Genomic DNA, 17,284 nt, shown 5'->3' on the forward strand with positions numbered 1-17,284 from the left:
TTTTACTAAAAATACTAAATAGTAGTATTCTGATTCGGTTAGCATAAAAAAAAATAGTCTGGACATTTTAAGATAAAAAATATTTTTGCTTGCCTCGACGGCTTTTTTTTTTTTTTTAAGCATTATTCGGATAATTTCTGCTATTTTGATTTTCCCTCGTAAGGGCATTTTACATTTCCAGCTTTGGTGTAAGACGATTTCTTCGTTAAGAAGGAGCAGCTGTCTGCTTGTAGCTCCGCCCGCACGTGTCACGTGTGGACCTTAAGTCCCTGCGCTTCCTGCCAGGTGAAGGGACAGGAAGAGTTACCGTGAGGACAAGCTCCAAGGCACGGGGAGGGTCGGCAAGTTAGCAGCAGCACCTCAATACGGGGCACGGCTTTATCGAGACTGTCGCTGCGTCATATTTTATGTGGACACTCTCCTCCGAGAATAGCAATTTTTTTAATTTAAATTGTTTCAACACACCAATAATGAAGAAATGAAATTACCAGGCTGGATCTTTCCAAGAATGAGTATAGAAAAGCTCATCGTGGTTTTTGCTTTGTAGCCATAGGCATTTGGGGGCTCTCTGCAATCATTGAGCGTTTGGAGACTAACTCCGAAAGTTCTCGTTTCTCAAAGGTGTTCTTGATAAATACAAGACATGGTGAGATTTCAGTAAACCGATTTAGGGGCCCTACCATCGACAGAGGCAAGCACTGCGTTGTCCCCTGAGTCTCTGCAGAGGCCCATCTGCACCCAGAGCTCCGGGAACTGCCGCCTCCACAGCCAGGGTCCTCACATGCCCTGGCTGGGTTGTCACCTCCACTCCAAGGACCTCTCCGTCCTGGGAAAACATCTCCCAGCGAATGAACAAACAACCCAACGTTCACTCCAATAAGGTTTATTGAAAGACTCCCGTTTATGCTTGGCGGGAATATAAACGGGCACAACTCTTTGACAGGAAGGACGCTATCGATTAAAATGCTAACTGCGAATCCTTTGGCCCACTGATTTCACTCCTAGGATTTTATGCTACAAAACACTCACTCATTTATGCAGTAAGAGATGTGAAGGGTGCATAGAGACAAATAAAGGCAACCCTAAACTCTGTTCGCGAGAGGGTCAGTTAAGTAAGTTACTTACAGTAGACGCGCACCATGGAGTACTTGGCAGCTGTAGGAAAGAAACTCTGGAGTGACTTCATGTCTGTGATGTATTGTGAAATGGGGCGGGGCGGGGCAGAAAGCAAGTCACTCAGCAGTGTTCAGGGCCCGATTTCGTTTTTTTGTTCAAAACAGTATGTTAGTATGTGGTTCAAAACATCTGAAGGAACATCCATGCGCCAAGCTAGTTATCTCTGTAGAGTGGTATATTATACAATTCTGATTTTTTTTTTGCAACGAGCATGAATTTTCTAATTAGAAACAGCTGTGGAAAATTTTATTAAAATATTAATATTCCTTAGTGAGTGCCTGCTGTATGCAGTGCACTATATTGGGTACACAGAGAGGGCAAATGTAAAAAAAAAGAGAGAGATAAAGAGAGAGAGAGAGAAAGAGAGAGGGGAACTTAAGGGCCCCGTCTCGGGATGGGGGATGGGGGGTGGGGGATGGGGGTGGGGGATGGGCAAAGAGCAGGGGGCTGATCCCAGCCCAGTTCCACGTGTGACTGATGTAAGAACGAACCTTTAAGGGAGTGAGACTGTTGCTGCGTCTTCTTTACAGAACGTTGTAGAGTGTGCCGGTCGCAGGCGGGTTTTAAACCACACTCTCCTGATGCATACGCTCAACGTTACTCATTTTCCTCTAGAAACGTCTTTAGCTGTATCTCACAAAGGGTTAACGTGCGCTGGTTTACCATGCGGTGCAAAATATCTCGTAAGCTCCCTCGTGGTTTCTTGCCTCACCCAAATATTATTTAGAGATGTGTTGCTTGGTTTCCAAATATTTGGGAATTTTCCAGATTTTTTTTGTTGTTGTTGTTACTGATTTCTTATAATTCTGTTGTGGTCAGAGAACATACCCTATATGATTTCGATCCTTTGAAATTTATCGATACTTTTTATGGCCCAGCATACGGACTACGTTGGTGACTTCCGTGTGCACTTGAAAAGAATATGTATTCTGGCATCGTTTACAGTGTTGTAAAATGTTAGTTAGGATATGATGTTTGATAGTGTCCTTAATGATTTCTATTTATTATTTCATTTACTGAGAGAGCTGCGTTAAAATCTCCAACTCTGGTCATGGATTTGCCTGTTTCTCTGCCGGTCTTTCTTCCATGTAGTTTGAAGCTATGTTGTTAAGTGCATATACACTAAGGATTGTTACGTCTTCTTGATGAACTGATCCTTTTATTGTTGAGAAATGTTCCTCTGCCTCTCTAGTAATACTTATTTTCTTGAAGTCTACTTTAATATTAATATAGTCACTTTCTTATGATCAGTGTCTGTATGGTGTGTCTTTTAAACTTTTAAACTATCCGTGTCTTATATTTTAAGTACATGTCTTATAGACAACATGTAGCTGGGTCTTGCTTTTTCAAAAATCCAGTCTGACATTTTCTGCCTTTTAATCGAAGCGTTTAGTCCGTGTCCATTTAAAGTAATTTTTTATACGCTGATTTCAAGTCTGCCGCCTGTGTTTTTGGTCTTCCTCTCGTGTTATCTGTTCTTTGTTCCTCCTTTCCCTCCACATTGTGGATTAGCCAGATATTTTTAGTGATCCGTTTTGTTCCTCCATTGCCTCCTTTAGCTTCGTCTCTGCCTTATCTTGTCAGCGGTTGTTCTGGGGATTAAACATGCAGCCTTTACTCGAATTATGTTCCAGCTCTCCACGCAGAACACGCGGTCCGTGCAGCAGTGCGTTCCCGTTCTCCTTGCTCCCGTCCATTGTGCTGTCGTTGTCACACATGTCACCTCTACACATGTTATAAACTCCACAGTACATTACAGTCATTTCTGCTGTAAGTAGTCTTTCTTTTAAGTCGAGAAACGTGGGGGAGAAAGGCTTTTATATACAACCACATATCAACACGCTTCATTCCTTTGTGTGGATCCAGGTTCCCATCTATCATGTTCTTTCAGCCTAAAGAACTTCCTTTAACATTTCTTGTAGTGCAAGTCTGCTGGTGACAAATTCCCTGAGCTTTCATCTGTCTGCAGATGTCTCTATTTCCCCCTCATTCTTGAAGGGTGTTTTTGCCGCCTATAGAAATCTCCGTGACAGGTTTTTTTTTTTTTCCTCGTCTCCCTTTAAAGGTGTCATTCCATTGCCTTATGGCTTGCATTGCTGCTGATGAGAACTCAGAGCTAATTTTCATCATCGTTTCCCTATAGATAAAGCAGCTTTTCCCCATTCTGGCGGCTTCGAATATTTTCTCTTTATCTTTAGTTTTCAGAGACTTAACTATGATGTGTTAAGGTGTGGTTTACCTTGTGTTTATTTTTCTTGGGTCTCAGAGATTCTTGGATCTACGGATTGCCATTTTTCATCAAATTTTGGAATTCTCCTGCCATTATTCTCTCTCTCTCTTCTTTCTGGAACTCCCGTCACACGCGCGTTAGGCTGCTCGATGTCGCCCTCCAGTTCCCTGAGATCCTGTCCCGGGTTCCGGCCCCTCCCCCACCCCTCTCCTTCTTTCATTCTGGATACTTTCTGTGGCCATTTCCCTTTCTTCAAAGTCACAGATCGCAGCCCATCCAGTGATGTTTTCCACTTAGGGTATTGTCGATGTTCCAGTTCTAGAGTTTCCTTCTGGTGCTTTTTTTATACTTTGCATTTCTCTGAGATTCTTCCATCTGTTCACTCATTTTGACTATCTTTCCCTAAGATATAATAGCGGCTCTGAAGTCCCTATGTGCCGACTCTGACATCCGTGTCATCCCTTGATCTGATTGTATGGCCTGTTTTCTCTCCTTACAGGAGTCACATTTTCCAGTCTGTGTTGCATCTCAAGTAGGTTTGGATTATATGCTGGACACTGGTTCTCGCATTGTCGAGAGTCCGGTTTGTGCGGTTCTCCTTTAAGAATGCTGAGTTTTAACAAGCAGGTAATTTACTGGAGGACCCATGTGGTCCCGTGGAGACTTTCTCTTAGTTTTGTTAAGGCCTGAGGGCTAGAATCCTTACACCTGAGGCGTGCCCTCCTGGAGGCTCAGCTAACCGGCGGGGCTTAGCAAGGCCTCTCACTTGGGCCGTTTGTAGGCCAGCGTCTCCCCTCGCTGTGTGAACCCCCACTCAGTGAACAGCGGCTCAGTAGCTCTCCCCCGCCGGCCTCGCTGGAAGCTCGCCCCCGCACCCGTGCAGCTCTGCATTGACCAGACTCAAGTGCATCGCATGCGGGGTCCCGGCCCCCCGCTCTGCACAGCTCCCTCCTCTTCCTCGCCTGCTTTACAAGTAAGTGGGCTTAACAAGGCCCACACTCCAGCCTCGACTTCCCGTGGCTCCGTCGGCTTCCCCTGCTTCCTGTGCCCTGGTTTCAAAAGTGGCCGCGGGCAGAAGCCAAGGACGAACATGGGACCATGTCTCTCTCCTCTCAGCATTGCGGCCCTGGCCGTCTGCTGGCCCGCGCCCGAAAAGGGCTGCTTCGCGTATTTTGTTCAGGTCGGTGGCTTTTTAGGACAGGAGGTAAATCTGGTGGCTGTTACTCCTGATGGATGTAAATCTGATGGCCAGACGTGGACGCTGAGCACGGGCCTGGGTCTGGCCCCCAGCTTTGCTGTCTGCTGGCTCCATGGCCTAGAACAAACGGGGGACCCGGCCTCCTCCATCTCGGTTCCTTATCTGAGGAACTGCAGGTTGTCGTGAGGACCGAGAGAGACGCCGCATAGTCGGCGCGGGGCTGGCTGTGTGGAAAGGGCTCAGGGACCATTGGCCTTGGGGAGGGGGACTGCCAGCCGTTCTCACCGCTGTCACCTCCACAGCGGATGAAGCACGTCCTTACTGGCGATGGCTGTTGTCTTGAACAGTCGCTTCATGCAGTTAATTTTAAGGTTGCCATTTGGTTTCTTTAATGTAGGAAGAAAGCTCCTTAGCCTTACAGTTAAGAAAAGCGAGACAGGCAGTTAGCGACTCACGAAGGCACAGCTGGAACCTTCCAGCTTTGGCCATCAGGCTTTGGTGCCAGGAAAGGGCCGCCACGCTGGCTCACCCCATGCTCTGGACCGACGCCTCCCGTGTCAGCGTGGCTGGGGCACAGTGGGGCTCACGAAGGACAGGCCCCCGCTGGCCGGGACTGAGCATCGAGGGGTCAGCGCTGTGCGGGGAACTGCAGGGTGCTGCCTTGATCACGAGGGAGTCCGTTTGTTCTAGAAACCAGCCCTGCCTGCGGCCGCGTGAGCCCACGGAGGCGCCGTGCGAACCGCGGGCTTCACCCTCGCGTAGGGACAGCGGGGACCGGGGCTCCCTTGGGCACGTGGCTCAGGCCAGGCAGTTCTCCGCCTGCACGTCAGCGTCCGCTCGGCCCGCAGGAGTGTCCGCGGCGGCGACTCCCCGGCTGCGTCTTCCTCGCGCCGTCCATTTCTACCCTGTTCTTTGCCAGGTGTCTTCTTCTTCATCCTGCGTCTCCCTCCTCGGCTGCCATTTCCCCCATCCCTGTGTGATGTTTGCTTTCACTCGGCCACACCCCCACACTCAGGAAACCCTTTCATGTGTTTTCAGTGACCTCCCCACCGCCCCTGCCCAGCAAGCCGCCCCGCGGTTTCCTTTCTCCTCGATTTCCCTTCCGTTTATGATTTAACGGGTGTCTCTCTGTCTCTCTCCCTCCAGTCTGCTGTGGGCGACTGCTGAAAGAGGCCGTGGCCGACAAGTCCAAGTTCGGCGAGGTCATCCAGCCGTTCTTTGAGAAGGACCTGGCAGGTAGGCCGCCCTCTCCGTAACTGCCACACCTGTGAGTCTCGCTAGGCACCTGGGGGCTCACGCTGGGGAAGACGGTCTGGGAGAGAGAAACGGGGCTTTCTCGTGAGCAAAGGTGCTGCCGCTGCTCCCTGGTCAGGCCTCTTGGCTCCGAGCTCGTCCAAGAGAGGTTGGTGGTTTGGAACGTTTCCGTTTTCAAGAGTGTTTGCTTTCTGTAACTGATAACGCTTGAAATCGAGAGCCAGGACAGGCCCCAGAGCCACCCACAGCCATCATTACTCCGTGTACAAAAAGGTTGTGAGCAAACGTTCTGATTTAAGCAGACGTCAGAGCCAGAAGGTTCAGACCGCTTTGTGGGCGACTGACCGACTGACCAACTGGCCATTGGTCCTCAGAGGGGCAGATGCCACTCGTCTGATGCCGGAGGCTGGACTAGATTATCTTTCCGGAACACCCCCATGACCTGCGATCTGATGCGTTCCTGAGGTCTCACCCCCCGGGAGAGGCACCCTTGAGATCGTAGTAGTCTAGTTTCCCGAGTCGACACGTGAGCCAGGGAGAGGGGACCGAGCAGCTGAGGCCAGCTCATGTCTGGGCCCCTCTGGACCCTCAGTCTCTTCCTCGGGCAGTGCGTCTCCCAAGCACCCATATCCCCTCCAGCTCCTCGCGCAGTCAGTACAGGCTCCGTCATCAGATCTGGCGTGCACGGTCCCTACGGAGGGGAAGCCGATGAGCAAGGAGCTGCGAGCTCACGGACGATGCCTGCGAGGGCCGGACTCCGTCCCGCGGACCGCACACCGCACACCGCACACCGCCCACCGCCCACCGCCCACCGCCCACCGCCGCCTCCTTCCATATCCTGGTAGTCAGTGGACGAGGACGCGGCCAGGACAGGCCGCTAGCTCCTAATGGTCAGCTCAGAGTGCCCTGGGGGTGAAGTCCTGGCCTGGTGCTCCCAAGTCCCTCTTAAGGGGTCCTGTCCCCAGGGTGAAGTTCAAGTGTGGCAGAGTCAACGACGTGTGTGGGGCAGGCCAGTGAGCGAGTCTCTTCATTCCCAAGTCACCAGGTGGCAAACAGCAGGAGGTCGGACCAGGAGGCCTCCGTGCTCCCTATGGTGCTCCCCTGCCCGGTCCCCACCCTGGGGCCACCCCCAGCCGTGTGCTCTGCTTGGAGCCTGGGTTTCTCAGGGGTGAGCCAGAGGCGGACACCCCTAGACCACGGGGTCTTTGAGGAGTAGTGGAGATGTGTGAAGTGTGTGCGGTGTGTGAGGTGTGAGGTGTGTGAGGTGTGAGGTGTGTGAGATGTGAGGTGTGTGAGGAGTGTGAGGTGTGTGCAGTGTGTGCGGTGTGAGGTGTGAGTGGTGTGAGGTGTGTTTAGTGTGAGGTGTGTGTGGTGTGAGGTGTGTGAGGTGTGAGGTGTGTGGTGTGAGGTGTGTGCGGGGTATGAGGTGTGTGCAGGTGTGAGATGTGTGCAGTGTGTGAGGTGTGAGTTGTGTGCAGGGTGAGGTGTGAGGTGTGAGGTGTGAGATGTGTGCGGTGTGTGAGGTGTGAGTCGTGTGAGGTGTGAGTTGCATGTGGTGTGAGGTGTGAGTCGTGAGAGGTATGAGTTGTGTGCGGTGTGAGGTGTGAGTTGTGTGCGGTGAGTGCGGGGTGTGCGGTGCCTGGGCTGTGCCACTGGGGTAGGTGGTAGGAACGGGGTGCTGGGCCTGACGCGTGGTTGCTCCCGCGATGCCCCTTCCCGCTGTGGGGTGGGGGCGTGGGGGGTGGTCCGCGCCCTAAGGAACAGTGGCCGACCGCGCGGGTGAACGTGTTTTCTGCCACGTTACGTGTGGCTGCGTCGCGGTCCGTCGCACGGACTGGACGGTGACTCGCTTCATTCTCCGAGGAGCCTGTAGCTCGGGGCCGGCGCGGACGAGCCCGTGGCGGCGTCCGGGCAGCGCAGCTCTTCTCTGGCCGCGTCATGCAGCTTTTCTGGATTTTGAGTTTTTCTCAGAACGACGTTACGGAAGCGAATACGTAGGTGGTTTCCAAATTCGCCCTTCTTCAGAGGTGCTGCGAGGGGCTCTCGTGCCCACCCGGGTTTGCGCCTCCCGACTGCCTCAGGGTCCCAGGCAACGCCCCCTGGCGCCGGTGACTCGTCCTTCTGTCCGTCAGCGAGTGCATCGCGCCTGCGCCCCCGCGCCCGGGCCGTCCCGGGGTGCGGCCGGCTTCCTCGTTGTCTACGGCTGCAGAAGCGAACGGCGGTTTAAAACAGCGCGAACGCGTGCTCTCCGGGGCCTGGAGTCGGAAGTCCTGAAGTCGGGGCGTCAGCGGGCACGTGGCCCGAGGCTCTGGGACTCTGTCTCCCGGCCTTGTCCGGCCCCCGGGGGCGCCCGCCTCCATCTTCAGAGTCAGCAGTGCTGCGTCTCCAAACCTTTCTGTCTCCGGCCACCAAAAACGCACGCGCGGATCTTTCCGATGGCGGTCGAGGGGCAGCGCCGTTGTCTCCGTTTCCGGTGGCTGCAGAGCGGACGGAGCGTGGCTTCCTACGGTCGGCGAGACCACGCGCTCCGGGCCTCAGAGCTCCGTGCTCACTTCTCCCTCTGCGGCCTTTTGTTTGCTTAGACCGTGTCGCTCGATGCTTCTGTGCTTCCGACAGAATTAACGACACAGCAACAAGCAATGTCACAGCTCCCCGACGGAAGCAGGGCCGCCTGTCCTTTCACTCATCTGGAGCTCGCGGGGACAGCTGAGACTAACGGTCTCATTAGCGGGAGACTCCGCGGGGAGAAGCGCGCTCGGCCGGCAGAGCTGGCGGCCGGGACCACCCCGGCCCGGCGGGGCCCGCTTCTCCGCCAGCCGAGGCAGAAGAAAACGCAAACCGTTCTCAGAATGCGGTCTGAAGGGAAGGTCAGCTGAGCTCATCTCCCAGTAAGTGCGGTGGACAGCCCGGCCAGGTCCCCGGCTGCTCGCATCCCGCGTCGCTGGTGTCCGGCATGCACATGGGGCTGGGAATGGTCACCACCCACAGCACCCCAGGCGGGGTCAGGCCAGGGTTTGCTGGGAGCATTGGAGGGAGGGGCTGGTGGGGGTCTGTGGGCTCAGCTGGGCCTGGGGACAAGCCAGCTGAGATGCAGAGGGGGCCCCTTACCCCATAAACGGCCACGTCCCTATGTAGGGGACGGGAAGACTGGGCCCAGGCCTTCCCCAGGAAGAGCCCCGGCTGAGTGGAGGCAGACGTGGGAAGGGAGTCCGTCCACACTGGGCCAGGGGCCCGCCGGCTGGAAGGGCCAGTGCCATGAGCGGCTCTCCTCTGGGGAAGCGGGGCGAAGGGGACAGTGGAGTTCGTCTTCCCAGCACTGCCCTGGGGACAGAGGTCCCCTCGGGAATACATGCGAACAGCGCGGACACGTCCTCTGACACCTTCCGCCGCCGCCAGGACTCCCGGAAGAGGGAGATGGTGTTGCTTTCTGGGGGGCCCATCGAGGCTTCCTAGGCTCCTGGAAGGCAGGAGGGCACCAGCCACCCCCGCGCAGGTGTCTTCTCCTGTGACACCCAGAAGCCCGCAGGGGCCGTGCAGCTCAGCTAATGAGCAGAGGTCCTCGGTAAGGGCACAGAGGCCTCGTCGCCCTGGGGCAGAGCCCTGGCACCTCTGAGCTGGCAGCTGTCACCGCCAGAGCATCCGACTGTGTGGCTAACCCAGTGCAGAAATTTGCTTTCACCACCTACCCCCCGCCAGGCCAGCCCGTGCCCTTCTGGGCACTGGGCCTCTTCCTCCGGGGACACTGCCCAGTGCCCCTGGCTGCCGGCCAGCTCGCCAGCCAGTCTCTCCCTGGGATCCCTGCAGTGGGGGCTGGCGCCCTCCCGCCACTCGCCTTGGAGCTGCGAGCCCCCAGTCGGGCGGTCTGTTACCGCGGTGCGTCTCGGCCACCCTCACAGTCGTGTCCCCGTCGTGACCTCTGCGGACTTCGTTTTGCTCCTTTTAGTCCTCACAGGTGCTGCCAACACCTCCTCCTCCTTTTGAATCAGGAGCAAAGTCGATAACTGTGTCGTTTCCCATCTTCCCACATTTACTGGGCGCAGGACCCAGAGCCCCGTCTTAGCTCGTCCTGAGTCTCTTGGTCCTGGGCTTCTGGCGGCGGCGCTGTGGGTGGAGGGTCAGATGGTGCCCTGGACTTGGAAACACATAGGTCTGACCCCCTAAACTCCCCCGACTCCAGCTGCAGCTGCAGTGAGCAGAGCGAACGTGCTCCCGGGGGTGCTGCACGCGGCCGCCTGACGCAGCCACCGCAGCCAGCACAGGGCCGGGCGGCGGGGAGAGCCTGTCGCTTTACGCGGGGACAGGACAAGTGAAGAAAATGATTCTGGGATTTTGGAAAAATAACTTCTCAGCTGCTTATGCACCACATGCAGCTGATGGTCGGCACAGGTGGGCTGTGTTGCCCCGTGCAGTATGGCACCGTGTGAGGATGTGTGCGTTCCTCCTCCGAATCAGGCAAAGGGGCTTCTGGATCTCATTCTCTGCGTAAGTCACCGGCGACGGCGACTCGCAGCGGCCACCACCTCCACGTGTGCGCTCAGCTCCCTCCCTGGGGCTCCATGCCTCGCGAGGGGCCTGTGGCAGGCGAGATGGCTTGCTTCTGCAGAGCCCGGCTTCCTGTCCGTGCCCACTGGCACGTCTGGGTCACGCCCTCGCCTCACCCGAGAAGGGAGTCCGCGCCGCTGCGTTTCAGGCCTCCTCCCAGGCACCTCAGCCGTATTTTGTGGCCCCGTGGCCATTGGTGGCAGATACAGCCTAATTCGAGATGGCTGGCTCTGACCGGTGGGGCGGAAGGGTGGCCTCCGGCCGGCCCTGCTGACTGGTTTTGTCCTTGAACGTGGCGTGGGCTTCCTCCGGGGATCGGGTACCCAGGGAAGACACCGAAGCAGCCGGAGGCCCGTCTTGGCCTCGTTGGTGTACGTCCTTGCTCTGAGCGTGTCCGATGTTGATGTTGATCTTGATCTGTCGGGGCAGCACTCAGATCGTGTTGGGGCATCATGTCCCCCTGCGGTGGGGAGTTTGAGTCAGACTCTAGCTTTTCACATTTGCTGCCTCTCCAGGAGCGGGAAGGATTGCTGTGCACCTTCCAACACCTGCCAGCCTGCCTTGTCGGCTAAATTACTGTGAGCCACCAAGTCACTTCACCCCTATAACACCCTGACCCCGTAGGCCCCCGCAACGGCTGAGGAAAGACCCGGGTCCCTGGTGCGCACGCCGGACTTACCGACTTCAGGGCACCCGCCTAAAAGCGCCAGTCCTGACATGTGGGAGGCAGAGGGGGTGCCACCTGCACCCCTCACCCCGCGCGCCCCCATGCTTCTGTCTGGAGAAGGCTTCGCACCGCCTCAGGGACGCGGAGAGGCGGGAGACTGGAGCGAGGTGCGGCCAATTTGCAGCCTTTCTGGTGACGAGATACCACCGTGGCAAACGCGGCCCTCGTGGCACCAACCCGCCAAACCAGCCCCGACTTGGGGTGACTACGAGCATTTCGAGAGCCCCCCGTGCATCCGCGTGCCAGGACGCATGGGTCAGAGCGCAGCCAAAGCACTTCCTTTTTTTTCGGGGAATTAATATTCTCATCACTAAATACACACGAAAGCCCCAACAATAGCCCAGCTTTTCGCTTTTGTTCAAAACTTGCAAGGAGTTGCCGAGTCGAAAGACTGAAGAGAAGCCTCGCATCCGAGGCCCTGAGCGGAGCGCGATCTCCTGGCAGCCTCGGCGAGCTGCCAGCCCCGTGCCGGGGAGGGTGGCCCCCGGGGGCCGCGGCCCGTTTCCAGCCAGTCTGCACGTGGTGTGTTTGCACTAGCCGAAGACAGCGCCTGGCTCTCTAAATAATTTACCGGTTGATTAATAGACTCACAGGGGTATAATTAGAGGAGGAGAGACAGTGGGCACAGTAACCAGCACAGTGCTTGGGGGAACAGGAGCCTTTATTTTTTTTAAAGAAAGTTTCTAGGGTGCTGGGCGTTTGAAGATAAGTTGGGAAGAGCTCAGTGCCTCTTCTCTTTTGAAGTGGAAATAGGACAGTTTGAATCCGTCGAGTTTAATTTTTCACAAGCTTTAGGGGCCCCGCAGTGCAATTCCCTTTTTATTATTGAAAAAAAAAACCGCTACAGTTTTCTTTCATTTTTTTCTTCATACACACGCACACGCACGCACACACACGTATGCATGCACACACACACACGTATGCATGCACACACGCATGCACGCACACACACGTATGCATGCACATACACACGCGCACACACGCGTATGCATGCACATACACACACGTATGAATGCACATACACACGTATGCGTGCGCGCACACGCGCGCACACACACACATATGCATGCACATACACACAAACACACACAGTCCAAGCGTAAATAATAAACACTTGAATTTACTCTTTTATTCAATGCGCATTTTATTCAGTTTGCCTCCCCGGGACGTGTCCCCACATGTCCCCTGGGTGCCCCTACCCAGAACCGCCACTGCAGGGTCACTGCAGCTTGATTAACGGACACCCCTGTAGTCTATGCATTGCAAAGGAGCCCTCACCTCGGTCTGACAAGGCTTTTGAAGTAGCTCCTTTTTTCAAGTCCAACTTTTGACTTTTCCGCTGGGACTGCTGCAGAGATTCCTTCTGGAAGGTAGGCACGGGTCTTCAGCGGGAGAGGGAGCCCAGCAGAGCAGCGGGCTCAGAGTGGCAGCTGCTTTCTGAGGCCAGAGGGCCTGTTAGAATGGTTAGAGAAAGGGGGTCAGCACCCCTGTTTACCAGCAGATTCCTGCCCCCAGAGCAGCCAGCTCCGTGTTTTTTTTAGCCTGGACTTTCATTGCAAAAATGCGTGTTGTGTCTCTACATTATTGAAATGATGCTTCTCCTAGGCATCTCCAAAAACTCACGAAGCTTTTGCTTAACGGCCAGTCCAGTGGGGAGACTGAGGCGGCGAGGGGCTCTCGGTCCATTCATGCTGCCACTCAACGGACCGTCTCCCCTGGCCAGAGTGACTGGGGCTTGTCCAGTGCTGTTCCTACCAGCTGGCTGTGTTCAGCGGGGGCAGCCGCAGCCGCTTGGGCTGGACCGGACGTTCGGAGGGCTTGCTGTGTGTCAGGCTTCCGGACCATAAATAAAATGAAACAAAACCCAGTTTCTGGCAAGTCTAAGGTGAGCCCAGAAGTGCATGGTGTCCTTCTCACTCTGGCTGGAGGTGCTGGAAGCATCCCCCGCTCCGTGGGCAGCCCAGTGGCTTCCAACCCACTCAGCTGTGAAATCGTCTGTGACAGGCTGGACCCTGAGGCCCCAGCCTCCTCCAGCCAGGAGGTCTCCGCGCAGCCGTCCAGGCGGCCCCTCGCACACCCCAAGGCAGGTGCAGCTCAAACCCCCTTTTCCTCTGGGAATGTCCCTGACAGGAGCTGGCAGCGGCTCTTCCTCAAGGGGCCGTGAGTGGGGTCTGTGGAGGGGGAGGCTGCCCCCCATGACCTTCTGCAGCCCCTATACCTCGGACAGATCAGGGACACAGGACTAGCTGGGCTTTGTCAGCTAGAAGGTGGCTGTGAGGCTTCCTCGTGGGGAGCGTGGCATAGTTGTGATGGACGACGGGGGAGCGCGGGGCCCACGCCCTTCAGCTCCGCACCTGTCCACACTGCTCCGAGTGACAAGGGGACAGTGGGGGGGGGCAGAGGGACACGGGAGGAGGAGAGGCGAGGGAAGAGTGTGAAGGGGGGCGCCGTTCCCATCCGCTCCCAGCCGCCCTCCCTGAGGCCATCCCGTGGGGTCCAGGTGACATGGCGCTCACCCCAGACCTCAGATGCACTCCCCGTGCCCCCACGACCTCGACCCCTCACCACCCCTGCTTTGGCCATGGTCGGGTTCCAGGAGGTGAGAGGGACCTCGTCTGGGACCCCCTGCCCCAGTGTCTCCCGTCCCAGCACCTGTCACTGCAGGTCTCGACTCATGCTGCCTGCTGGCCCGCTGTCTGCTCCGGTCCCCGGGTCCCCAGCGCCATGGCAGTAGGCCAGCTAGCGTTTGTGAATGAGCGAATGAGCACACGGCCGTTAGCCCAGACGGCATGGCGTGGCCATGCCAGCGAGGCCCGCCTGGGGCCCGGACGCCTCCCCCTGCTCCTTGCACTCCGTACAGGGGACACCCCTTCATCTTGGGAGAGCAAAGGGAGAACAGGTGATCGAAGGCAGCAGGTGGCCTGGCAGGTTTCTAGAGAGGTGGCTAGTGAGGTTCACAGCTAGACAGCCAAGGGACAGCGCAGGTTTGGGCTCAAGTCACACGCCTGCCAGTGTGTGACGGGGGGAAAGCCACGCGGCCTCTCAGGGCTGCGGCTTCCTCACCGGTGAGGCGTGCTTTTCACATGTCGGAGCCATCGGTTTGCTAGGTGTGTAAGGTGAACTGTGTCTGTGCAATGTTTAGCGCAGTCATGGCATGTCGCGGGCCATGGATCGGTACTTATCAATATCGGTGTTGGCTGTCGTGGTAGAGCGAGGTGGTGCTGGCGGGCCCATCGGGCACGCACACGGCTCATATGTGGATTTTTTTGTGTTTTCCTGTGACTGCGTCCAGCTTCGGGTGTCTAGTCCCTGTAGTAACGGGAACTGACAAAGGCCCAGTTTCCCACGGCTCTGGCGCTCCGGGTACCATACCTGCCCTGCGACTCAGTGGCATAAGGTGACAACTGTTGTATCGTGCCATGGGCCAGGTTCCGTGGACCAGGATTTCCAGAGGGGCATGGCAGGGAGGGCTCGGCCACCCACCGGATGTGGGCTCAGTGGGCGTAACTCGAGTGGCAGGTGATAACTGGGCTGGCTCGCCCGGGCGCCAAGTCGGTCCCGGGCTCTGCTGTCCGCTCAGTTCCCCGTCCTCCCCGCTTTGCTGTGCTGAGGCTCATACGTCCGAGGCCTTCTTCATTCCCACTCCTGGTGCGGGGACACGCGGGGCTGGCTGTGGCTGGCTTGGGCTGCCTCACAGCATGGCGGCCGCAAATGCACCCGCCTTCTTCGCAGTGGCTGGTTTCCCCAGAGCAGACACCCCAGGGCATCCAGGGTGTTTGGGTGGAGGGTGGAGTAAGCTGCAAGGCATCTCACGACCCAGCCCCAGAAGTCCCAGAATGCACTTCTGTCTGACTGTACATCAGGCCGGTCAGTGAGACAGGCCCCCCTCGCAGTGGGAGGGGGGCTCAGGACTGGCTGCATCCCAAGGCCATGTGAAAGACGGACAGCCTTGTAGACTCTCAGGAGCTGAGTGGCGGCGTGACCTCACCTGCAGGGGCTCACTGACAGGCGAACCCCAGCTGGGGCTAAGGCCACTCACCCGAGGGCGTGCAGTCACACAGAGTGGGGGGCCAAGCTTGCGTTGCTCCTCCCCTTGAAAGACAGGGAGGGGGCGCAGAGATGGGGCGCAGAGACTGCGCGCGTGGCCCCAGGCCCAGATTGCCTGGCCCTGAAGCCCAGCCCCAAACCTATCAGCTGTGTGGCCTTGGGCAAGTTGCTTCCTCTCTCTGTGCCTCGTTTTCCTGACCTGCAAAATGGGGTTGTTATGAAGATGACTTGAATTCATGCTTGTCGAGGACAAAGACATGCCCAGAGCAGAGCTGAGCTCCCGGCGAGCACCACAGCTCACCTGCTGGTTAGATAGGGCACCATCGTACCTCCTCCGTCCCACAAAACCAGGCCGTGGCTGCTTCCTAGTTTCCCGGGAGCTGCTGACTCCTCACAGGTCACGTGGCCAGTGGCATTCTCGCTGCCCTTGAGATGTGGGGGAGATGACTCGTGCTGAGCCTGAACTCATTAAAATGGAGGAAAACCGTGTTCAGCCCTTTGATCTGCAGAGTAGGGTCAGTAACATGACACCGTTGCACTTTGGAACAATCCGGTCCTCACGCAGACTGGTGGACCTCTCTCCGCATTCCACATACTTTCAGATTCCACTAAAAGACGTAAAAATGCGTTTTAAGAAAAGGCTACCTGATTCTTAAGTTGTTATGTAGCTTGTGGATAAGTGAGCATTTTTGTTAACAGCCTTATTAATTTGCTAAGCGAAGCACTGTTTATTTATAGAAGAATGGCTATTTTTTCCCCACTTAAAGCTTTATTAGCGAGATGAGCATAAGTGCCCACTGTTGGAGGATGGCCTCACAGCTGTGGACGCGTCCACCGTGGTGGGCCCCTCGATCTGACCTTCGCCCTGTGCCAGAGTAGGCGTGGCAGGGAGGGGAACGGTAGGGCCTGATGGGAGGGGGGCAGCTGCCCTCAGGGGGCCAGCAGCACAGAATCGGGCCTAATCGGTAAGAGCCCCAGGGCTAATGTACGTTTCTAGACTTGAAAAAAAAATCCCACATTCCAAAAATTGTGATTTCCAGGCACTGCTGTCTGCCAAACAATCTGAGCTGTTCTTGTTAAGCAATAGAGACTTTGGGAACTTAAGTCTCAGAAGACATCTGTCCCCCTGTGCCTGGGACACCCGGGCCCGTGACACGGGGGCTTGTCTGGGGCAAGTGACTGGAGTTCACAAGGGGCTAGCGGGATGCAGGGCTCCTTCTGCCCTGAGGAACGGCGGTGCCCAGCTAATTAGGACAATCTCTGGATTACCACCCTTCCAGGGCTTAGAGATGCTGCTCTGTTTATCAAGTGCTCACTTGGGGCGCAGTACTCATGATCTACCAGCAGGTGGCAGTAAATAATAAACAAACAGCATCACTAAAGGCACCAGCCAGGCCGGGCGCTGCTGGCGCTCACTGCAGGTCCTTCTCAGAGAATCGTGACTTCCGGCTTCCACAGCGGGGGCAGGGGGGCTGCAGGCCTCGGCTGCCGGGAGTCAGTACCATCCAGGGGGCAACAGTTGTCCAGGAACGGCAGGAGTTTAGCTATCACTGAATTACAGGGACAGTGGGGCCCCAAAGGGCCCAACCCATGTCCTGGACGAAGCCCCCGGCGTTCCGGGGAAGAGACGTGTGTGGGGTGGGGAAGCATCAGTATGTGGATGAACGTAAAAGGGAAGCGGCCCCTCTTCCTCCTCCAGGGGTTTCGTTTCTCAGGCTCTCCCCTGGCCCCCTCGGGAGCGGGCGGGCCCCAGGGGCTGTGCTGGGGTGTCAGGCAGGGGGAGAGGAGCAAACTCGGAGTCTTCCACGAACCCGGCAGATAGCCGATGGCATCTTCGCCTTGGTTTCCAGGGGGTTCGAAGAAGGAAAGAAGCTGCAGGGCAGTCACGGGGTGCGTGCGTGTGTGTGTGGACGTGCGGGGTGTAGAGCGTGCGTGTGTGCGCGAGTGTCTAGATGTGCGTGTAGGTGTGTAAGTGCACGTGTGCAGCAGAAGCATAGGTGTAGGAGTGTGTGTAGATGTGTGTGCAGTGGGTGTAGCATGGGGGTGTGCAGGGGCGTTGCAGGTAAGTGATGGGTGTGTGAGTGTGTAGCGTGTCCACATAGGTTTACGT

General features: G+C 56.5%; 1 protein-coding gene across 1 annotated transcript in view; it reads left to right on the plus strand.

Annotated features, from left to right (window-relative positions):
- Window positions 1–17,284, plus strand: part of AK8 (adenylate kinase 8) — a 123,077-nt gene that overhangs the window by 48,186 nt on the left and 57,607 nt on the right. Inside the window, exon 7 of the mRNA XM_023536555.1 lies at window positions 5,751–5,840. Coding sequence (XP_023392323.1) covers window positions 5,751–5,840 — 90 coding nt within the window. The remainder of the gene's footprint in view (window positions 1–5,750; window positions 5,841–17,284) is intronic.

The sequence above is a fragment of the Pteropus vampyrus genome, unplaced genomic scaffold (genome assembly GCF_000151845.1).
Source record: "Pteropus vampyrus isolate Shadow unplaced genomic scaffold, Pvam_2.0 Scaffold158, whole genome shotgun sequence".
In the NCBI taxonomy this organism is placed as follows: domain Eukaryota; kingdom Metazoa; phylum Chordata; class Mammalia; order Chiroptera; family Pteropodidae; genus Pteropus; species Pteropus vampyrus.